The sequence below is a fragment of the Podarcis cretensis genome (assembly GCF_951804945.1).
Source record: "Podarcis cretensis genome assembly, chromosome: 3".
NCBI lineage: Eukaryota > Metazoa > Chordata > Lepidosauria > Squamata > Lacertidae > Podarcis > Podarcis cretensis.
In genome coordinates, this window is record NC_137172.1 from 101,460,486 (window position 1) to 101,484,657 (window position 24,172).

The window sequence follows — 24,172 nt, forward strand, 5'->3', positions numbered from 1 at the left end:
ATAAAACCATTGAACTTCATCTCACTGCATAATGGCAATAGCTAGAAACCTAATTATATTCTAAAACCTGCCCAGAGACAGTCACTGCAGCTGCTGATCATGTTCAATAGACCATCATACTAGCAGGAATATAGTTTTGTTCTTGACACTGGCCGAAAATAGATAATTTCCGATGAGGCTCTAATTGGAACAACTTCCTCTGGCCTTTCTTTCAAAGGATTTTATTTTTTGAAATGAAGGAACATAAAAAAGAGGGCTAAATTCATTAGCTCTTCTAGGCGGCAGTTTTAATCCCACACCCTGTAGATTTTAAAAGGGGAATAATAGATATATTCCAATGAAGTATAAAGAAAAAAGATTGAAGTTTTCTGTTTTGAATATCGATCTATTGTAAATTTTTTGTTTTCGCCCCTTTGGTTGAGGGAGCAGAATGTGGCAGAATCAGCAGGCGCACTGCCTTCAAAAGGTACATTAATATTAAAAGATGTGCATCTGTGCTCTTGAATGCTTTGTATTAATCCCTATGGAGCTTGTATAGAAGATGTTCAATATGGATTGTGCAAAGCCACAAAAAAGTGGTGCCCCCCACAAATTGATGAAAAGAATCAATTCATATTAGCATTTCATATTGCCTAGTCCTTCAGAGAGAGAGAAAAAGTGATAAAATCCTATGTAAGCCTACATTCCTATAACTGTAGAACTAGGAACAAGCTATAACTGGGAATAAGGGTGGATCTACACAGAGGAAAACCCCCGCTATAAATAAGTCATAAATTAAATCGTTATAATAAAAAAAGAAAAAAACTGTGTAAAATTGCATAGAAAAGTTTTGTGCTCTACATCGCCATCTGGAGTTGCATGTTTATAATGCATCCAAAATACTGTTTTTTTTTACTAATGTAGCTGAGTCCTAAATCATAATTGGGAATAAGCCCATGAAATGCAATGAAATTAACTTCTAAGGCAACATACAGTTGTACTGTAAAGTCATATATATATATATATATATATGATTTCTTAAAACTATTACATAAACATAAACACACAACCTCAAATAACCAACCCATAAACAGAACTTTGAACACTTTAAAGCACCATACAAATGACGATGAGGATGTTGATGATCAGCCACCATTTGGAATTAAAAGAGCCAGTTTTCTGAAGCAACAAAAGCTTTCAAGATACAATACTGGAGACACCTAGTTGTGGAAAGATACAGCAGAGAGAGGAGTCTTTTCCCCTTGATATTCTTATGCCTTCTAGAGCAATGATTTTCTTTGATTTTGTACTGCCTTTAAAGCTTCCCGTTGTCCTTGTGTGGGAATAAAACCCTTCGGCCAATAATATTCAGATATTTAAGGTGCAATGCAAATGCCCTCCCCTGCCACCAGGGCTTTGCAGAATGTCAAGACCACAACTGCGTCTGCAGTCCTGCTGTTCACAGAGGCTGTAGTGGATGGTGGGCAGGGGACAGTTGGCTCCTGTACAGGGCCAACACTGCTATACAATGGCAGTGAGACCAACTGCGGATCTAGCAAATCCCAGGCTGGCTCCACCCTGACCCTTCCCGGCCCCTGGAACACCTTTCAACTTCCCAAACGTTTGGCAGCAGGCCCATTTTGCAGGGAGAACCAGGCAGAGCAGCCCTGTTGTCTCACCCACCTCTCCCCTTCCAGCCCAGCCTCATAATCCCCATAGATAATCTCTTTGACCTGCCTTGTTTTCAGACGCATAAGATCAAATGTGACCATTCGACGGGTATCATTGAGATGCTTATGGACCGCTTCACTATTGAAAATGAAGGAACCTACACGGTGCAGATTCACGATGGGAAAGCCAAGAACCAATCTTCATTAGTTCTTATTGGCGATGGTAGGTTCCCTGACCGATTTGCCTTCGCTTACAGCGGCTTTCCCAAACCTGGTGCTCGCCAGACATTTTGGGCTACAATTCCCAATCACTGCCCATGCTGGCTGAGGCTGATGGGAGCTGGTGTCCAACAATATCTGAGTGGTTAGAGTTTCTCCATCTGTGATCTAATCCAACCGCTCACCAGATTGGGGAAGGCTGGGTTACAATGTAATTTAAGCATTTCTGAATACCTGAGCAAGTAAGCAACTCACTCTGTTTTCTCTCATCTATTTTTTATTTATTTTAATTTTTTTAGCATTCAAGGATGTATTGGCTGAAGCCGAGTTCCAGAGAAGGGAGTTCCTGAGGAAACAAGGTAAGGTGGGAATAATTAGGCACGCTTTGTTTTTCTTGTTTGATGGAAGGGAACATTCCCTGAGAACAATGTTCTCACTTAATTCTCGCTGACATCACTGGATGCGAAAAATGCTAATACAGTACTTTGTGCAGCTGTAATTTTGTTTCCATGCAGACTGTTATCACGCACAACGTCACCATGCCCTGCTTCCAAGATAGTTGGAATGTACTCCCCCCCCCCCCCCCCCCCGTAAAAACCTAAAGATTAGCTTGCAGTATATAATCAAGGTGCAATAGGTTTGGAATTTTCTTTCCAAAGCAATTTTCTACTGTTCTCTTTAGGGTAATAGTGTCAAGGAACCAGGGTGTTTGGGGTGCTGCTAAGGCAATTTTCTTCAGCCCAAAGGAGATCCGACAGGAGAGGTTTCTCCATTGCTTCTGCTTGGTAGATGAGAAAGGGAAGAAGATGACTGTGACAGTGAATGGGAGGGAGCAGAGCTGATCCAGGCATTAGACAGGGTGAGGCCACTGCCTCAAGTGGCAGAAGTCACCCACATGGCACTCCCACAGAAACCTTGCTGCCCCATTGCCTCTGCCAGCAACAGAGAAGTGCCGACACCACTGATGACGGCTTGGGACAAGATCATGTCACTTTTGGGTGATATCTCACCTGAAATTGGCACTGATGATGATGATGCTTTTCTGCCAGTGGTGGAAGTGGCAGGGCATGCGGCAGGGGTGGAGTGGGCGGCAGCAGCAGCAGCAGGTGGCAGGGCGGAGCAGCACTTCCCATTTCTCTTCACAGGGCAAAACACAGCATGTTGCCCCCGGAAGGGAGGAACAGTGCCAGGATGAAGTTCAGAAGAGGCTTGGGTCCAGTTCTGTGTGTGTGTGTGTGTGTGTGTGTGTATAACACATTTCCAAAAATGACAAAACGGGGGAAAAAATACAGTGTTACCTTGGGTTACATACACTTCAGGTTATAGACTCCGCTAAGCCAGAAATAGTACTTCGGGTTAAGAACTTTGCTTCAGAATGAGAACAGAAATTGTGTGGTGGCGGCGCGGCAGCAGTGGGAGGCCCCATTAGCTAAAGTGGTACCTCAGGTTAAGAATTGTTTCAGGTTAAGAGTGGACCCCCAGAACGAATTAAATTCTTAACCTGAGGTACCACTGTACAGAAAAAAAAATCATAACCAGATTGAACCATAATGTTTTTTGTTTGATTTCCTTCCACTCCCCCTCTTAGTTCTATTATAATATACTTATTCATGCCTGTCCATAAGGCATATGCACATTCATTTGTTGAACTCCTGCTTCAGCCCTCTTTACCTCACTTGTCCGGAGTAGGAGCCAGTGTGGTGTAGTGGTTAAGAGCGGTGGACTCGTAATCTGGTGAACTGGGTTCGCTTCCCCGTTCCTCCACATGCAGCTGCTGGGTGACCTTGGGCCAGTCACACTTCTCTGAGGTCTCTCAGCCCCACTCACCTCACAGAGTGTTTGTTGTGGGGGAGGAAGGGAAAGGAGATTGTGAGCCGCTTTGAGACTCCGTAGGGTAGTGATAAAGCGGGATATCAAATCCAACTATCACACACAGACGTACATTACTTGTTTTCGTAAACCTTGATTGCTCAGCACTTAATGATTTTCTGCTGAATGTGCCGGGTGAGTCTGTTGAAAAGCATTGCTTTTGAGGGAATTAGATATGAGCGCTCCAATAATGAGGTTTGCTGACGTTGCCTATTGGTGCTGCAACGATCAAGTGGCAAACACTCAAAACATGGACGCCATCCTAACTACTTATGCAAACCATAAATTGATATTATAGAGCCTTGTTCCTGATTTGAATGCATTATATGTTGGTAAACACATTTGCCAACTTGTATATGAGCAGCACAGAGCCATTGCAAATCCCACAATCGTGCAGGGGCACTTAGCTGTACTCACAGATCCTCCTTGGACTTGAGCATCTCTCTCACCTTACATGACTATCTATGTATTGGTGCACTGACCAAAAGAGTAAAGGTCTTCTAGAGACAACTGCTTGTCATGTGATTTAGTTCCTGTTCTGTGTTTCTCTCCAAGTTTGTTCCTTCTCTAAAACAATAGAAGCAACAGTATATGATATGTTTATCTTTTTCTTTTTTTCAAGGTCCTCATTTTCTGGAGTTTTTATATTGGGAAATTTCAGAAGAATGCGAAGTGCTGCTGCTCTGTAAGGTGAGCCATTATATTTTGTTACCTTTTAATAAAATGGCACCCTTCCTCGTGGGGCATAACTGCAAGCAGTTGCAGTACAAACATTTAGGGCATGTAAATAGAGTACCATGTGCACATGAAGAGATAGAAGGCTCTGACCACGAAGCCAATGAGTGCTAATATAGCCACTGGTGGTGACAGTGCCTCAGTGTCTTGGGGTTGCAAGGATGCAGAATCGGGATGTGTTCAAGGTGGTACAGTTCACCCAAAGGCCAAGCAGAATGAAGAAGATATTTGTTTCCATTCTCTTACTACCTACAGTCAGCGCAAGTCTCTCATAGATCAATCTAAACCGAGGCCAACAAATTCAAGCAACAATTTTGAATCATGGGGATTTTCTGGAGTCAGTGTGCTGGGGTGGGGTGGGGGAAGGAGGGTGTACCCAAAATGCAGTGAAGCTGAGTTCCTCATTGACAACCAAGCCATTCACCACCGGCTTTTGATCATCTGCGGCACAAAGCTTAGGTACATTCTCTGTGTCTTGTGTAGAACAATGAGTGACATATAATGCCTGTGGCTCAACTTTTTCCAGTACCCCATTCCCCAGCTATTGCTTTTGTCTCCCTACCCCTGAGTTAAACTCAGAATCATGGTGTCTCACCAAGTGGTGAGGAGTGGAAGGGGCATTGTGCTTACTTAGGTTCAAAACACTTTTGGTGTTTTGTAGTATTTGTGTTTAGTTACAAGTCTTCAGGTTGCACATAGGTCGAGGCACAGTGGAGGCACACTCAAAACAGCCAACCGCACTCAGATTTCTAGAGAAAGAGTCAGCACTCTCAAATGTTGCTAGTTTACAGAGCCGAAACTCAGCTTTCAGTTTTTCTCTTTGGATGCTGTTTCTTCTCTGGTTCAAACTGCAATCTATTGTTTATTATTACACACAGGCACCTAGGTTACACCATCTTTTGTTGCATGGTGGGAGGCCTGCTTTTGTCCTGTTTAGAAGAAGCCTAACAATTAGTTCCCAGGGAAACACATCACTGACAGTTGCCTTAATGAAAAAATGCATCTGCCATGGGACTAGCAAATAACTTTTGCGCTCATTCCAGCCCCATTAACCCTCTCCTGTCCAACCCAAACCTAGAATGGTGGTATAACTCCGAAATAGGATCCATTCATTCATCAGAACGGCCATTTAGTGACTGACAGGAGAGGGCTTCTGTACCAAACCATATTAAGGAACCAACATCTTTATAAATCTTACAGTGCCTGAGATACAAAAATCCTGAGTGCTACTGTGATTTCTGACTTCTCTTCTTTCACTAGTACAACTCCATGCCCTGCTACAAATTGCTTTGGGATATTCGCTCAATTTCAAAAGTAGTTTATATTTCACTGTTTGCTATTTTTGGGCTCCACGTGGAGAGTAGTTTGCCTCTGTGTGCATTTCGTCCAGAGACTCCACAGGCACATTGCTAAAATCATTGTGGGCCAGGAAACCTAATTTTGCCAAATCTGCTTTTAATTTTGGTATTGCTGTGATCCTTGTTAGACGAATGTGACAAAAACTACAGCTACAGAAGCAACAGTGGCTCCATGATGGACAGACCTGTTCAGCACCACAGAACAGTGTCTCTGGAAAGTAATCATCTTCTTTTCTTTTTTTTTGAAAAAAACTCTTTCTAAAATTGCTTCTTTCAAGTTACCATTTAAACTCGCTCATCCAGCAATATTTCATGTCAGCCAATACACAGCTATATTCCAAACATAAAACAACACACTGTTTCTCTCTTGCCATTCTGCTGAGCTGAATTTCCACTAGCACTTCAAAAGGGCTGCCTTCAGGAAGCTTCCTTGTGCTCCTGCCTCCCGCAGGGCACTCCATGCTGTAGAAGAAGACCTTCAACCCAGCTCCAGCGCAGTCATTGGTCGCCAAGAGCGAAACGTTTGGCAGAATTGCAACACTGGTTTCTTTATGAGTCCAGATGAACCAATTCGGGTAGCAGCTCCCACAGGCACTTTGTCAACAGATCCAAGAAAGTGCTGCATACTTATTTCTGATGGATCCTGGTTTCCTTCAGAAAACACAGAAAGTTGCAGCCCAGAAGATATCTGAAAAAAGCAGAAGACCTGAAGCTCAGCAATAAGCACATACTTTGTACATGCAAAAGGTCCCAGGGTCAATTCCTGGCAGTTCCAGGAAGGTAGGGTTGGGGAAAACTCTTGTCTGAAACTCTGGAGAACCAGTGTGCAGTCAGATAGACCATTGGCTCAGTGCAAGTAGCACCCTGGCCTACCTTGTGGGTAGCTGTTTCCCCCAACTGTTATCATGTGAAACCACATTCAATCCCATTGATTTCAAAATACATTGTTTCCAAATACTAGTCTCAAGTCCAAATCACCGTCCAAATCATAGTCTTAAGTCACTCCAAATGCTTTGCTACTTTTTCTGATCGGTTCCAGTAGAAACTATGTGCCACGTTATGAGATGCGTCTATAATTACTGGAATATTTATGCGGATCTTCTCTTGAGGCAGCTAGCAATATTTTAAAGCAATATGAAGATCAAAATCCAGTGAATAGCGAGAACAGAATGGAAGTTGTTAAGTACGCACCGCTGATTAATCAAATTGCATTCCAAAACAGGGGGCCACCACGGATGAAGTCTTTCTCCATTTTGCACCTCAAAATGTGGGCAGGGCCTTCAAAGAAGATCTTAATGCTTGGGCAGACTAATATGAGGGCAGGTGGACCTTCAAAAATGTTGTGACTGGTGAGCCAAACAAACCATCAAGGCACAGCTTGTTAGCAGCATATTATACTTCATTGATTTTGTTGTCCTTGTTCAGGTGGCAAATACCAAGAAAGAGACCTTTTTCAAGTGGTACAAAGATGGTGCTGGATTTGATGTTGAAGAGGTGCCTGACCTGCAGAAAGAGGTTGTCTGTTTGACTATTCCAAAGGTATGGTGCAATGATTTCTGGGTGATGCATTCAATAGATTCCTCCTTCCTAAGTTCAAGATTATTGAGGTTTGTACTTGCTGGCTGCTCCAACAATGGGAACTCCCATTCTTGTGTGTGCTTTTTATTTGTGTTTCCTTCTAGCGAGGGAAATTTAGCTCTGTGCAGGTTTATTATTATTCAAATACTCTCTTTCACTGAAATCAATGGGACTTGAAGAATGTTTTGTTTGACTACATGCAGGTAATGCCCCATATTTAATTAGAAGTAAATACTGCAATTCCATGTATCTAGGAGTAAAGCCCACTGGACACAGAGGGACTTACTTCAGAGTAACATGCAAAGGATTTTGCTGCACATCTCGTTGATTTCCATGAGACTTACTCTCAAGTAGCTGTGCCTGTGGTGCGGTCTCTGTTGCATATTTTCAAGGTAGTCACCACTGCCTAAATGTATTTGGTTTTGACTGTATCTCACATAGATATAAACCAAAAGTGAGAAGGCAATCTTTAATCACCTATATGGTAGTATGTTAAACCAACTTGCTTCATCTCTTTCTGTCAAAATGAATACTTCCTATAACCTTACATTGGTTTGTACTGGACTGAAAATGATATTAAGCTTGGTAGGCAGCTTAATTAATTAAGCAGTACATGCAAAAGTATTAATGCAATAATTATCTCATTAACGATGCTCTCACTGCATCTGCCTCTCATGTCATTTCTGTTCAGACAAAGTTCAAAGTAGATTTCCTTTCTGATATAGAAAATGCAGCAAGTATTTAAGTGAGTTTCATTAATATAAGTCACACAATCCCTGTGTCGTATTTTATTTCTAGCTGTCTAAAAAGGACCAGGGTGAATATAAAGCAACACTGTCAGATGACCGAGGTCAAGATATGTCTGCTATTGATGTATCAGGACAAGGTAAAGCTCTATTTTCCCCTGCATTGGTCATGCATGGTTATTTGTTATTCCAAACCACAGCGAATAAAGGAAATAACTACATCACCTCTGGGATGGAAGCTCCTGTGGCATGGAAGTTGTGAGAAGTTCTGAAACATTTATAACTGCATATTTTCTGCTCCTTCTAAGGTCATGCAGGTCACCCTCCTCATCCCATACAGCTCAAGCGTCACAAACCTCTGATTGCTGCTGTATGATTCTTGGAGTAACCCATTCCCTCAGATTTATTTATTTTTTTACTGCCAAATACATGCACATATTGTCCTTTAATTAATGTCAGTTCCTCCCTCAGGAAAACACTCAAAAAATAGCCACATGACGTGGCTGTTTGAGCTGTTTACAGAAGCCTACTTTAGGTGCCCTCAAACATCTGGCAACAACTGCACGAGGGTGGAGTTTGGGGCTGTGCATGTTTGACCTGCACTCCATTGCTGACCCCTTCTGAAGGCTCTTTCTGGACAGCCTGCCAAATTACACAGAGGTTGTCCCCATCAGCTGCGAAACTGGTTGCAAGACTCCAGCTCATGTGGACAACTGAGGGATATTTGGCAGGTTGGCCCACTGAACTGGTCTAATTTGGACTTAGCCAAAGCTATGTGTGCAGCGATATGGAGACCAAGATTGTTAAATGCAAGAACATAAAGTCAAAATAACCAAGCACAAGCCTTCTGAAATAATTATCACACTATCATTGTTTATCTGTGTAAAGCTTTCTCATGTGAATACTACATATCTGTATTTCCCATGCTAACAATCCGTTGTTTCCCCCGTCCTCTCCTCAGTATATGAAGATATGATCCTGGGATTGAGTCGAATCAGTGGTGAGTAAATGTTATTTCCACTTCATTTCAAAAATATATTAAAGTTTTCAGAAACTGAGATAACTGTTGTCGCTGAAAACAGGAAATCTCAAAAGAGCCTTATCCCCTTCTATGGTGTAGTTAACATTCTGAATAGGTTTTTGACTTTAATAGACATTTAATAGACACCAGTGTGGTGTAGTGGTTAAGAGCGGTAGTCTTGTAATCTGGGGAACCGGGTTCGAGTCTCCGCTCCTCCACATGCAGCTGCTGGGTGACCTTGGGCCAGTCACACTTCTCTGAAGTCTCTCAGCCCCACTCACCTCACAGAATGTTTGTTGTGGGGGAGGAAGGGAAAGGAGATTGTTAGCCACTTTGAGACTCCTGAAGGGGAGTGAAAGGCGGGATATCAAATCCAAACTCTTCTTCTTCTTCTTCTTCTTAAACAGGAAGGCTTTTTTTTAACCACATGCTTGTTTTTGTGTTGTTTATCGAAGAGGCTTTGGGCAATGCAGTTTGTTAGCTTTGTGATAAGAAGTTACTCTTCTATAAGTGTGTTTATGGTCACAGTATGATCCAACTCAGAAGAAATTTTTTAAAAATTCATCAATAAAATCTAAATAACATTGAATTCTGTAATATATTGAATATATTAATATAAATATTGCACTTTGGGCTGAAATATTACAGCATACGGAAAATTATGGTTTACAGAGTTAGCATCAGAAACTTAGTGAATGTTGATATTTATTGGTAAATTCTAAGAATGATGAAAATGTTTGAGTTCAGAGACTTGGTTTTGACACTTCACCATGCTTAATCATGTTAATTTTGGAAATGTGGGTAATATTTGGTCATTTACTGAGGGCACTGTCCTGACTGAGATTTTTTGGTAGGTCAGAATTTCTGGCATTTCCTTCTGGCCTTTTAAGACTTTTCAGTAAATGTCAACAATCTCCAGATTTCTGGCGTTTCATACAACATACATAGATGACATAATAGTAATAGCAATTTTAATTTATTGTGAGTATGGTTTTTTAATGTCTAATTAAACATGTGAGAATTTAAAAAAACCAACCAATTCTCTTCTGTGAGTATGGTTTTTTAATGTCTAATTAAACATGTGAGAATTTAAAAAAAACAACCAATTCTCTTCTTCAGCATCATTATATTAACCTTGCTTCATGGCAGCCCTTTAAGAGGAGTGGTCCTGGAGATCTGTTGATTCACTATATATTTACTGAGGTAGAATATTTACTGTAGGTAGAATGAATTATCTTAAGAATGTCTGGTTGTTGGAGTTTTTTCTTAGATCATGATTTGAGATTCTAAAACCCAACCACTGGATCTGAATAATGTTTTATCCCTGTAGGTAAATCTGCTTCTGAACTGAAGATCCACTGTACTCCAGAAGGCATAAGACTACAGTGTTTCTTGAAGTACTACACAGAGGAAATGAAAGCAAGTTGGCTTCACAAGTAAGTAACAGCCAAGCCCTGAATACAGATGTACCTTGGAAGTGGAACGGAATCCATTCTGGAAGTCTGTTCGACTTCCAAAAAGTTCAGAAACCAAGGGGCGGCTTCCAATTGGTTCCGAATTGCACAGGTGTGCCGGAAACAATAGTGGAAGCTGCGCCAGACATTCAGCTTCCAAAAAAAAGTTCAAAAACTGGAATACTCACTTCCGATTTCCAGTCGTTCGGGAGCCGGAATGTTTTACTCCCAAGGCATTTGGGAGCTGAGCTATGACTGTACTGGGTGATTTTTACCTGGTATTCAGTGACTAAACAAATTAACATTTTGATACTAATATTGGGGGTGGGGTGGAAAGATGCGAATCTTCAATGTTCCTTCTTTTTTTAAAAAAAAAGTAGAAAAATGAAAAATTCAGGCGACAACCTTTTCATAAGAAATGAGACAATTTCTGGTTTCCATGCTGTCATCAGCACAGCTGGCAGCATTGCATACAAATCCCCAGCCCGCCCTGAATCATCCCAACACTTTGCATCGCAGGGAGCATAAAACAAATCGTAAAGCCAGCATGCAATCATCCACTCATTGCACTGCAGGGAATCTGAATTCCCATCTAGAGACTTGCTTGGTCGAGTGAGCTGAATCTAGGATAGCAAAGCAAAAGCTAAGTAATGATATTTCAATCTTTTCGTATTAGGCTTTTCTCATCATTAGGCCAAATCATTTCTGTTTGGACTTGGGCTTTTTTAGCTGATCGATGAGAATCTAAGTTGGAGGTATCAATATTTTAGCCACTGAGGTTTAGTCATTTTCTGGATGGAAATAGCTGGATTAAAAAATAATAATCTGAGCACTGGATGCATCATTTCAAAGCCAAGATTAGATTTCCACTGCTCCTGTGAGCCAATGATTGTTTCCAAACCAATATGTCTGTGCTCACCCTGAATTGTTAGTTTCTATTCCTTTGGTTGGTATCACCAACAGCTCTAAAGAACCAAAAGGCTTCAGCACATATAAGACATTTGTTTAGTATCCGACCTTATCAATTATCTTTTAAAAAACTGCTTATGACTAAAAAGAAAAAAAAAAGCTGTAAAAATTGCTTATAAGATAGATAAACTAGTGAGATAAAACCAAACAACAAGGGGGCTAAATAAGATAGCATAGCAACAACAAAAGCAGTCTGATTGCGTTTTCAAATCTAAAGTGATAAGACAACATGTGTTGAAATATAATGCCTGAGCAAATAAATCAACACTTACCTGGTTGTATAGATGGGGTTTGGGGGAACTCTACAAATAAGGTACCACCTTACATAATTGAATTTGAACCCGCAGTATGAGAGCAGAGTCCTGCAGTTGCTACCTGCCTAACCTCAACAGGTGACGAAATTTGGGAAATGGACACTGAGGTCCAGCGCCGAGGGCCTTCTGGCGGTTCCCTTGCTGCGAGAAGCCAAGTTACAGGAAACTAGGCAGAGGGCCTTCTCAGTAGTGGCACCCGCCCTGTGGAATGCCCTCCCACCAGATGTCAAAGAGAAAAATAACTACTAAACTTTTAGAAGACATCTGAAGGCAGCCCTGTTTAGGGAAGCTTTTAATGTTTAATAGGTTATTGTATTTTAGTGGTGTTTTGTTGGAAGCTGCCCAGAGTGGCTGGAGAAACCCAGCCAGATGGGCGGGGTATAAATAATAAATTATTATTATTATTATTATTATTATTATTATTATTATTATTAAACACTCTTAAGCTTGTAGGGGAGCAAATGTCTTCCCACCTTCCTAATGATGGAGCAAAATATCCAGAACTTGATATTCCTATTTACAGGCTAAAATCACGATCCCAGGAAACCTAATCATGTGTAGTAGAGGTTGTACACAAACGGCCAAGTGTTTTCCTTTACATTTTCCCTATCCCTCACTCAGTAGTATCATCTATTGCTTGGTCCTGGAATGTCAAGCATATAAAATACAGACTGCACATTTAAAAATCAAAATGCAGCAGCGACCCAGGCAAGTAACGAAATCTTACCAGTGGCACAGCCTTGAACATCTCAGGTTGAAGTTTAGAATTTTATTCAGGTTCTACACGTCTAGCAACATCAGTTGTGCTTTTTTCCGTGCTGCCCAAAAGCCCATCTTTCAAACATGAACATAGGACTGACATACACTGAGTCATGACCCTCTAAGTTGTTCTTGTCTTTTCACTAATGGCCGGTGGCTCTCCAGGATTTAAAAAGTGGCGTCTTTCTCAGCCTGACCTGAGATTGATTGAACCTGGTACCTTTTGCCCACAAAGCCAAAAGTGAGCTGCACCAATGAGCTGTTCACAAACCTTTGGCTGATCTAATCTGCTTTTGCTTGTCTTTCTCCTTGTCTTTCCCCTTCCCCTTGCTGGCATTCCTCCCCGCCCTGTCTCTTTGCATATGTCTCTTATTTCACTCTGAAAATGCAATGCACATCTTGAAAGCACTATAAATGATAAATAGCAGAAGTAATAGAACCCTCTCTGGGTGACAGATGTTCTTCCTTAAAAAAAAAAAATTCCTTCAAGCTTCATGTAGATTATTAAATTGAAATATGAATAGACTAAAAATAAGTATAAAATAAATTCAAAATGAAATAGGAAGGAGTCATAGGCTTTAAAGAAAACAAACCAAACAAAGGGTGGAGGCTAGATCATCCAAAAATGAATCTCCCAGATGTGATGAAATTAACCCCAGAATTGTCCTCTGGCTTGTAGACCCAGAGCATGATTTTATGTCAAAGAAACTGATAGTGCTTAGGTTAGCCTGTAAATTCCATCTTGCATTTCTTGAAGCTGGCGCTGATTATGAATCCACTGAATGAGAAAACAAGTTTCGCTCCCACTAACCCTTGGTCAACAAGCTTACAAGTATGCTTACTTTTATAATCTTCAGTCTGATGGCTAAACCAAGGCATACCCAATCCATGGCCAGCAAAAAATTGTATTGCTTCTCCCCTTTTGAACATTTGTTATTGATCCCTCCGTACACCATGTTTCAGACTGCTTCTGAAAATTCTCCTGGCCTCAAAAGGCTTTGTCACAGAGCAAGAGAAACTGTTGCCCAAGAAACAGAAGCCTAAAGTCCACCTGTGTGTGTATTTTGAAGACTCCCTGTGTTCATTTCCCCAGGGAATCTAAGATTTCTTCTAGTGAAAAGATGAGGATTGGAGGCAGTGATGAAGTTGCCTGGATGCAGATATGTGAGCCCACAGAAAAGGATAAAGGGAAGTACACCTTTGAGCTGTCTGATGGCAAGGAGTCCTATAAGCGGAGTATTGATTTATCTGGACAAGGTAGGCATCTTTAAGCATGCAACTGGATTCATCACACTGCAATTTGGGGCCATTTGCAGTTGGGGAATTAATGTTCATTGTTTATTATTAGGTATTTATTTTGTGCTAACAGTTTTCAAGGCACACTACCAACTTTGTTCATGCTATGCCTCTTCTCATCAGGGCTGCCTTTGATCTCTCTTCTTAGATTTCATTTGATGTTTCTCTACCACTTTTATAAGTTGAGAACAGAAAAGAAACACAAGTAGGCATCAAAGCATTTGTGCCGATTCAAAAGGCAAACTTTATAATACTCAAAAATGTTTCTTTGCAGCATTTGACGATGCTTATGCAGAATTCCAGAGACTCAAGTAAGCTTTATACGATTTTCCTTTAAACTCATGACAATTACTTTGTCTTGGCTACCAGTGTCATTCTAACATAATAGGGCATAAGATGTTTCTTACACCCTATTTCTATGGAGAGCCCATGTGACATAATGATTAGAGTGTTGGACTCAATTATCAAGGAGACCAGGGCTCAAAACTCCACTCAGTCATGAAGCTCACTGGGTGACTTTGGACCAGTCACCATTTCTCAGCTTAACCTACTTAGAACCATAGAATTGTAGTCCAACCCCCTACAATGCAGATATTTCAACTACAGCATCCACAGCAGATATCCATCCAAACTCTGCTTACAAATCTCCAAGGAAGGAGAGTCCACCACCTCCTGAGAGAGTCCATACCGATTCACAGGGTTTTGTGGGGATAAAAGGGAGACCAGGGAAAGCCATGTACAGCACCTTGATCTCTTCCAAAAGTAGGAGAGTAATGTTTGTGTATATATACATATACATGATTGTGATGTTAATTATTCTGTTTTCTGTTTTCTTTCCCCACTTTAGGGCAGCTGCTTTTGCTGAGAAGAGTAAGTACATTCTGTACAGAGGAAGCATGTTATTTATTATCATCATAAAAGAGCAGGATCTAGCAGCCTAGTGAATGCTGGGTAGACCTTGTTCCTTTTATTTACCTTTACAAAGCTCAACAAAAGTGAAGGAATAAGGCAGGCTTCCTCAACCTCGGCCCTCCAGATGTTTTTAGCCTACAACTTCCATGATTCCTAGCTAGCAGGACCAGTGGTCAGGGATGATGGGAATTGTAGTCTCAAAACATCTGGAGGGCCGAGGTTGAGGGAGCCTGGAATAAGGTATACATAATGGTGCTTTCCATCAGTTCATTTTATTTTTATTTTTTAATAATATTTATTAAAAATTTTCCAGAATAAAAAGGAAAGATAGCAAGAAAGAAAGAAAAAACAGATATGATTTACACTTGGTTTCAGTGGCATCTTTCCCGGACTCCCCCCCTCCCCCTCTTGTATTCCATTTCCCTTAAATTGATTCCACAGATTCTTACCCCAAATTTTAAAACCTTATTTGTAATTTTAAATAACCCATTTATTCCAAATTAATTTATCTTATTTATCTTAATGAACCATTTCTCCTTATATTTTATATAATTCCCTAAGATCGACCCCATTTCCCTTCCACGAATTCCCCTATTTTCAAACAACAAACATGAAAAAAGAAAAGAAAGAAATAAGATATAATTTTACAGCCTTTGGATTCCAAATCTCTCCCGCCCCCCATTCCCCGGTTCCAATCCCCAAAGTTCATCCATTGTCTACTGCCAGCCTGGTGTATCCACGTCTATATCTCAACTCCACTTTGCCGTCTTTTGATAGCTTTTAATTTCAGAAAGTCCAATCTCGAAAAAACTCTCAGAAAAAGTCATTGTTCTTCCATCCAGACCTCTATGTTTAAGAGTCTAACTTAAATTCTATTTCTTGGTCCTTTTAAAGTCTGGATGTTCCAAATACTCCGGCTTCAAATTTGGTCCAGCTCTTATTCCTCAGGTTGCTTTTTCCTGTTCTGCTGCAGAAACCTTCTAATTCAGAAACTTCTTGTTCTCCACAGAGGCTTTTGTTATTCAGGAACATAACTTGCATCAAGTCCCTTCCTTTCTTCAATAGATAAATCCATTGTCTCCTTTAGTATAGAAACCTCTGTAGACAAAATAATGCTTCGTTTTTGCAGCTTTCCCAAGAGATAACAGATCCTGCTCAAATTCATAGTATTTTTCCACTTGCTGCTACTGTTGCAATGTCCCAGCCTCCCTCTAGAGGGAATATGGTAACTTAATTTCTTTCAAAATCAGACCCAAAAGTCAAATAACTTGTTGCCTTTATTTCCAATAATTTATGTCCAAATTGTAACAAATCTAACCAGCAAAGCCATCGTAACAAAGTTCTCTTTTATTTTCCTGCTTTGACAGCTACTTTGACAGCTGTCAAAGTTTCTGTGTCTCTTCACCAGTCTCTCATAGCGGATCGTTCCCGGTTCCCGGGGGGGGGGGTTGCACTTTAGTTCCCACAAATCAGTCTTCTCCTCCAGCACAATTATTGTAATTTCCCTTCGTGAAGTTAAATTTTTTTTTCAGGTAAACAAGTTCATCTCTCGATCTTAGTTGTCAAATCCTTGCGTTGAGCCATCTACAACAGGGGGGGGGCGGACTTCCTTTTTGCACTCCCCCCGCTCGCTCCAAATTCAAAGATCAAATTTCCCTTTTAAGTCCAATCAATTTACTCACGGGTTGTTCCTTTTAGTCCAAATCTGAAATTTTCAAAGAAGAAGTCGTTGCTCTCCGCCGAATGGCATGCGGCTTCGCTGGGCAGGGGAAGCATTGGACTCACAGCACCCCCCCGTCACCCGCTCCGCAGCCTTTAAAAAGGCTCCTTTGCGGGTCGGGGGCGCAAACGGTGCCCGCCGAGTCACCAAGTCCATGGGCATCTCCGCCCATGGTTTTTGAGGGTCCCCGCGTCGCCAGCACGGCAGGACCCGACCCCTACCCAGCCGACTCCCTCCGGAGCTCGGAGGGAGTCCGCCATTCAGCGATGGCGCCGACCCGGAAGTCCCCCATCAGTTCATTTTAAGAGGAAGGTGCACTTTCAAACCAAATAGATAGTTGCCGTTTTAGAGAAGATGTGGAAAACTTGTAACCCACCAACCTTAGCACAGTCCACAATACATGCCCGATGACCCCCCCGAGACTTGATAAACCATCTGCTTTTGCTATCTGTTGGGGGAGGGGAGGGTTGTCAAGCAGGTCTGTCTTAGCTGGAGAACCTGTGTTTGTCTATTCTTGGAAAGCGAGTTGGCAGGTGGGAATAGAAAAGTGGGAGAGAATGGGTGTCCAGCCTAAACCCCTCAACTTAAGAAACTATTGTTAGTTAGGTTTCAGAGCTGACAGTGAGAACAGACTATGGGTGAGTATATGTTGATGATGGCAAGAAATCTGAGTGATAGATAGTATACATAAGGGCTGCCCGTTATTCACCAGCATGGATAATCAGTCAGGTACTCTGACCCTAAGCATGCTTATTTATTACTTGCCTGTAATATACTTCCACTTTTAGCCTAAAATCATAGCTTCCAGGGAGGTGTCTTATTTCATCATATTTCACTATGATTTCTGTACCATTATGATGACAGACGCTAGTCATTTCCCATTTCCCAGGACAATCATTTTACCTGAAATGGTCAGCTAATGTTTTTCTCGGTTGTATATGCAGAGCCTGCCAAATCCGTAGATGCAAACGAGGCAATCTCCTGGGGTGATAACATTTCGGGGTGTCTGCTTCAGTTATTTAAATGCCCTGCAGAAAGAGCAACTGCCTGCCTTTTTAGATTCATTCACCTTTTCAGCCCCTGCTTACAGGTGAAATGGGGACTCTAATTTATGTCAGTGATAATGCCCCTGAATGCGGAGTCCAGCGAAACTGTGCAGTTACAATAACAGGATAGGTAAAAATTAAAATGAAGTGTAAAACTGAAACTGAAAATAGGAAAATAATATCCTATTCAACTCTTAATAATTTTATGTATTATTATTATTATGCTGCTCAGTATAAGATAAAACAGGGTTGTGTGGGCATGCTTTTAAATTCACCTTGACCTACCAAAAAGAAGAAGAAGAAAAAAGGAAATTCTTTAGGCCAGCTCTGTATATATTAGCAGAGACCCACCTGGTGCTGTTGAGCCAGAAGAAACTGGATGTTTCCATTTTCAAAGTGTCCAGATTTGAAATTTGAACTGAGCATTACTTGGAGAAAACTGGAGATACTGATTATGGGAGCACAGGAAGCTGTTTTATGCAGAGTCAGTCCGATGAACCGTCTCTCTCAGTATTGTTGACACTGAAATGCAGCAGGAGCTGTCCAGCACTTTAGGAAGGAGTCTCACCCAGCCCTACCTAGATATGCTGGGAAGCATGCACTACTTAATGTTTCAACAAAAATTAATTCAAGTTGCTGTAAGCTGTCCAGAGACATTTGTTACTGGGTAATGTATTAATGTTAGTTTAAAAGTAAGTGCATGACGCTATCACAATAAACCCCTTTGCATTGCAATGGGCTAAGAGCTTAGCTGTTCCTTATCTCCATTTTTTAAATAGTCTCCCAGTCTTTGTTTTTTAAGAGTTTGGAGCACCTAAGAGTTTCTACATTGAAAACCTCTGAGGGAGCAAGAAATAAATTGAGGATGAAGACAACACAGAATGGGCTGTACCCTTTAACAATCTTCAGTATCCACTTGCCGGCTAATGTTGCCTGCAGACATTTGATATTTGCATATTCCTTAAAAATCAGGAAGTAGCTGCTGGTACTGTTTTAGCATTTGTCTCACCTTGATCATCCTATAGGCGCCTACTCTCCAATTGGCAAAATGCATGGATAATTATATAATTTGATTGCTTTTTTCTTCATAGATCGTGGTAAAGTGCTTGGTGGTTTGCCCGATGTGGTGACAATAATGGAAGGCAAGGTAAGGGTAAGCCGTGTGGCTTGGCTGTCATGGTGTGGATACAAAAAAAGACTAAGAAAGCCTCGTGAGAGAATACCATTATATTTGTATTTTAAATGCACCTATAAATATGCAGCCCCCTCACTTGATCCCACACAATATTCTGCAAGGGTGCTCTGCTGGAGGCGTTAGAGTGTTGCCCATACTGGCACTGAAGCAGAGCTGCCAGCTCCGTGTTTAAAGAGGAAAATTGATGCAGCCCTTCACCACCTTCAAAGGGGTTGGGTGTGTTTCTAGCAAGGCAAGCAACATTTCAGGATTGCCATGCTTTTTAGGATTGCGCTTCGAGGACCTCAGGTAACCCCCTAGAAATAAATTCACACAGACTCAATTTTTTTGTTTAAGATTCATGGGCAAAATTTAGGCCACAACTTTATTGATTCCACAATGTGAGTGGTATTGGCTTAGTCACTGACAAACTAAAACTGACTCCTGCCCACCCCGCAGGAGGTCTGGAAGGGTAAACCAAACGAGGGAGCTACATCGATGCAAATTGGCTGTAGCTCACCCTGGGGTTCCTGTGGTCCTGGCATGGCCCTAGCCCCTCAAGAGGACTTTGGACGAGATCCAGAACCCCCAGATTTCTTTAGCGGAATACCCTTTTTTTAAGGAGGGGCAGGTGATGGCTGCACCTCACCTCCCCCAACCACAACTAACTCAATGCCTAACTGCCAAACCTTACAAAGTTGTGATGATTGCTGGGAAGTAGGCGTAAACCAAATGGCCAGTTTCAATCTGCCATGTGGACAAAATTCCTACCAGGCCCTTACCACAAAACAGGCGACCAACCGAAGTCCCAAGCAAGGCCAAAGCACAGAAACCAAAGAGGGTGGGTGGGCTGGTTTATAAAAACCTCCCCCTCCCCCAACTTGCAACAGCCTGATTGGGTGCTGGAACTGGGGCAATCGTGGGATCGCCGCAGCAACAACTGGGCTATGCCCTGCTTCCAGATGTCATGGAGGCCCCAAGGTCCTGAGTGCAAGCATGACCCTCCTTGAAGAGGATCCAATTTAGCAATCTGGGTTGTTACCTGTGCAGGGAGGTTCTTTTCTCTAGTGGATGCTGGATGGAAGAAGGAGGGAGGCAGTTTTCAGAATTCTTCCATTTGTCTGCACCACGTCTTGCAGTATCGTAACTATCTGGAGCAGGTTTATCTGGTGGGGTTTTGTACAGAGGGGGGTGGGAATCAGTGAGAATCATCTTCACCCTTCTTCCATTAAAAAAAAGGGGGGGAGCAGGCAGTCCCTTAAAGTCCCATCATAATTATGTCTAAGAGGGTTACCTGGGCTATCTCTATAAACTGGAGACTGTAGTGGTAGCATTGGGTCTGTAGTCAGCCTTTGGGTGACTGTCTTTGCAGTTTTAAAATAAATATCATTCTTTAAAAAATAGCAGCTGTACACAGTTTACAGTTTGTTACTTACAAAATCTTCTGTGAAGTAGGAACAGGGGACAGACAAGATACAATTGGTTGCAACCATTGCTTTTCCCCCCTGGGGCTACGCAGGGGGTACGCATACCCCAAACATTTTGTGAATCTAAGTTTGGCCTCATTGAGGGGCAGTACTTCAATGTGAGTAGGAAAATGAGAGTACCTCTAAACATTTTTTTTAGAAAAAAAGCACTGGTTACAACCCATTGTGTCTTGTGCTGAGCTGGGATAATGCCAGTGTATGCTGGAAAACTGTCACAGTGGCAGAGATTTGTGAGGTTTTGCGACAATCAGGCTATGAGATCAAGAAATCTAAGTTAGCAAGCCAATGCCAAAGTCTGGATTTCACATTCTTTCCCTGTTCCCTCCCTGTTTGTTTTAGACCCTGAATCTGACCTGCACTGTGTTTGGTAACCCCGACCCTGAGATAGTCTGGTTTAAGAACGACAAGGAACTTGAACTGAATGATCACTATGTAGTCAAACTGGAGCAAGGAAAGTATGCCAGTCTGGTCATCAAGGGGGTGGCATCAGAAGACTCAGGAAAGTACAGTATCAATGTCAAGAACAAGTATGGTGGCGAGATGGTGGATGTCACCGTCAGTGTGTACAAGCATGGCGAAGAGCTGCCCGACGTCAAACCTGGCACAGGTGGCAAAACAAGGCTAATAGCGCCAGAAGGAACTCATTAATCTTCCAAGCATGATAAGGGCAGCAGGAAGTAGATTTGTAAGGGGTGTGTTTGACAGGCAAAAGGCTAGAGAGAAGCTGTAGGTCGTCCCCCCCCCCCCCATAGTGTTTCTGCAGTAGATAACTGGCAATGTCCAAGGAAGAGTTAAGCTTTTTGAGGTGGGCATCACAGTCTCGGTTCTCTACCCGTACCATCCCCAGATGCAATTACATCATTATGAATAGAAGCTGTTATGTGGCTGGCAACAAAAAGCCATTGCAGGGGCAGCTGTTATTAACTTTATATGCAAATTGGTGCAATATCTGTAGGATGGAACTCTGCTTACGGCAATGGGAAGATCAGACTTTTATTAGTTATATATAATTTGGGAACCGAACTTTACTCCTCAATCTGGGCTGTGACCCTCGGTGCTTTTGTAAAACCCCCAACGGAACTCAAATGGGCTGCAGAAATGTAAACACATTGAGGACTGCAGCCTCAGATAAACCAGACAAGCTGAAAAATGACCTTCTGAGTTATTCTTAGTAGTATTGCTGTTTTGTAGTGCAAGCTGATCTTTAGTTGTATTTTACAATCACCGTGGACTCATTTAAACCATAAGTTTCACAGTTGTTGTTTGTTTGTTTCCTCCCCTGCTTTGTGCTAATAAAAAAAAACTTTAAAAGTCACCTTGTGTTTCTCTCTGCACCAAATTACACTTAACTAGTTCTGTTTACTCTCTTTCACTGTTTAATTATGGCTTATTGCACAATTTCACAGCTGGTAGCATGCAGACAATGGACTTAACAATGAAGAAAACAAATTATGCTTAATCATAGTCACTCCATAGCCACTTTAATTTTACACTTTATGGTGTGTGTGGTCAGCAAGCAGTTAGGAACTAGTATCAGGAGACACCTATGCCATTTGGTAGCTTCCTAGGATAATTATATTTCCAAACTGGGTTTGATCCCCCCCCCACCCCACAAAATGAGGTAAAAACTCTTCTTTATGTATTCATTACCAAAGTAGCTGTGCTGAACACAATACTGGGAATGTTTTACCACTTGCAGGTGTTTATTTCTGTGGGATTGTTCATGTGTTTTGTGGCTGTAACATAAGGGCCTGAAATTGTACGCTTTCATGTGCTACTCTGAAACTATAATAGTTTATATGTGGCCAGGAGAGAATAGCTTTGCAGCTGCTCAGTTCCAGTCTAGTTTCAGAAAGACTAGAAGTATTTTGGATCTAACCAGGAGTGCCAACTTGAATAAAATATTGTGGGGGCCGAGGTAAGCTCCACCCCACATAAGCGATCACATGATGCAGTGCACACCCACCATTTGAATTGGAATGCCCATCAACTGGGGGGGGGGGCTGGCTCCCTCAAATGTTTTATTGTGGGAACCGAAGCCCTCAAGGCCCCAAGGCATTGGCTGCTATAGATCTAACCAATATGTTCTTATTTAGTTTCGGATGATTATGTATACCAGTGATGCCAAAAACAGAACTCAGCAAAGTCTCCTAAGATGAACTAACTACATGCACCAGTTCCTTAAGATGTGCCTTTCTCCCCTCCCACCAACAAGAAGATTATCTCTGAGTGAAGAAAAACCATTTATTCTCAAGTGATGAGCAACAAGTTTATAAATATGCAAGCTGAGAACCACTGCACAACACAATGTAAATTAAATATTTTGTGTGAGTAATCACTTACATTTGTTAGTGATTAGCATCAGTATGACCACTTAAGGTATATTGATTGATGACCTTTGGCCCTTCAGAAGTTGCTGTAGTACGACTCTGGTGGGGCAAATTTTAAGGGATGACAGTGGATTGGGTGTGATGTAAGAAAGCAATTTGATACAGTATCATGCTCTCAATGGAAGCACTGAAAGTACAGAGGGATACCAAATTCAGGAATGGGCATGAGGGGAAAAATTCTAAGATACCATTCAATTTTGGTGGATTAAAAAACTTGATTGGTCAAACCCAGTTCCAGCTTGAACCAGAGGTATCTGTATAGTACAAATTAAAATGTTACTGGATTCAGTCAGCCAGCTAAAGGAACTGATAAACATAGAATACAAAATAGCCAAAATTCAGCATTCTTGTAGGTGTCTTTTATCCTGCACAAGTTGTATTTAGCAGAGACTCCGGTTATTGTATGTTACGGCAGTTTTCCAGACGTATCCTTGGGCACTGCAGACAAGGTTAGACTCATCTTGGTTATGCCTTTAGCTGGCCTGTTTTAGCTAACTAAGCTTCAGCCATATCCTTTCAGGTAGAGGGGAAAGAATTTATGGTGACATTTAATCCTTTGCTGAAGCAGAGAAATTAGTACTTGCTGGAACACTGTTTTCAGGAGGTTGAAGATTTGTAATAAGCACTTATACTTTGTTTTCCACCCAGTATGCCGGGCAGCAGTTTTCGCATTGTTTGGATGTGTGTTGTGTTTTTGTTTTTGTTTTTGAAAGAAAAGTATGTGGAAGTAGCAAGGACATTAATCATAAGACCTATTCCTTAATGATTTTTCAAAACACTGAACTGCGCAGGGCCTCTCCAATCAGCTGTGGGCTATGTGCACACAGCCACACTTCTTTGCCTTAACTCTTGCACCACAAGCACTTCCGACTCTTCAGAAAAACAAGGCAGGTTGTTTGTTGATCAAGAGCACCTCTAACACAGGGCTTATAAAATGCTCACACCAGGTCAGCTCCTCAGTCTGAAAAACTCATCTCATCAAAGAGGCTCACTGGCTTCCTTTGACTTGTCTCGCTTCACCTTATTCGTCTCATGCCCGCCAACATTTCTCCAGTGAAAATAGGGACGTCCTATTCTGTAATAATAATAATAATAATAATAATAATAATAATAATAATATAATTATTTATGCCCCAGCTACTCTGGGTGGCTCCCAACATATATAAAAACATAACAAAACATAAAGCATAAAAACCTTCCCTATACAGGGCTGCCTTCAGTTGTCTTCACATGTCCAGATGGGCGGGGTATAAATTAGAAAAGAAGTCTTCTTCTTCTTACCTTCCACTGCACTCAAGGGCAGCAGGCTAGCCTTGTGGTGTTCAGAACTCTGTCGTCCAACACCTTTTCAGTGCTCCAGGTTCCCCCTTCCCAGGACCTTCATGCCTCTGGCCCACACAGGTCCCAGTTTGATCTGTGAGGCCATTTCTCACAAACCATGCTCACCTGTCCTACTTCTGACATCAGAGGTGGGGC

General features: G+C 41.7%; 1 protein-coding gene across 1 annotated transcript in view; it reads left to right on the top strand.

The window, feature by feature from the left end:
• Positions 1-21,621, top strand: part of MYOM2 (myomesin 2) — an 82,581-nt gene extending 60,960 nt beyond the window's left edge. The window contains exons 26-37 of the mRNA XM_079969638.1: positions 1,728-1,872; positions 2,168-2,227; positions 4,360-4,427; positions 7,256-7,369; positions 8,207-8,294; positions 9,116-9,154; positions 10,506-10,611; positions 13,765-13,928; positions 14,242-14,278; positions 14,815-14,837; positions 18,737-18,792; positions 20,646-21,621. Of these exons, the coding sequence (XP_079825764.1) occupies positions 1,728-1,872; positions 2,168-2,227; positions 4,360-4,427; positions 7,256-7,369; positions 8,207-8,294; positions 9,116-9,154; positions 10,506-10,611; positions 13,765-13,928; positions 14,242-14,278; positions 14,815-14,837; positions 18,737-18,792; positions 20,646-20,954 (1,209 nt within the window). The 3' untranslated portion in view covers positions 20,955-21,621. The remainder of the gene's footprint in view (positions 1-1,727; positions 1,873-2,167; positions 2,228-4,359; positions 4,428-7,255; positions 7,370-8,206; positions 8,295-9,115; positions 9,155-10,505; positions 10,612-13,764; positions 13,929-14,241; positions 14,279-14,814; positions 14,838-18,736; positions 18,793-20,645) is intronic.
• Positions 21,622-24,172: the final 2,551 nt, after the last annotated feature.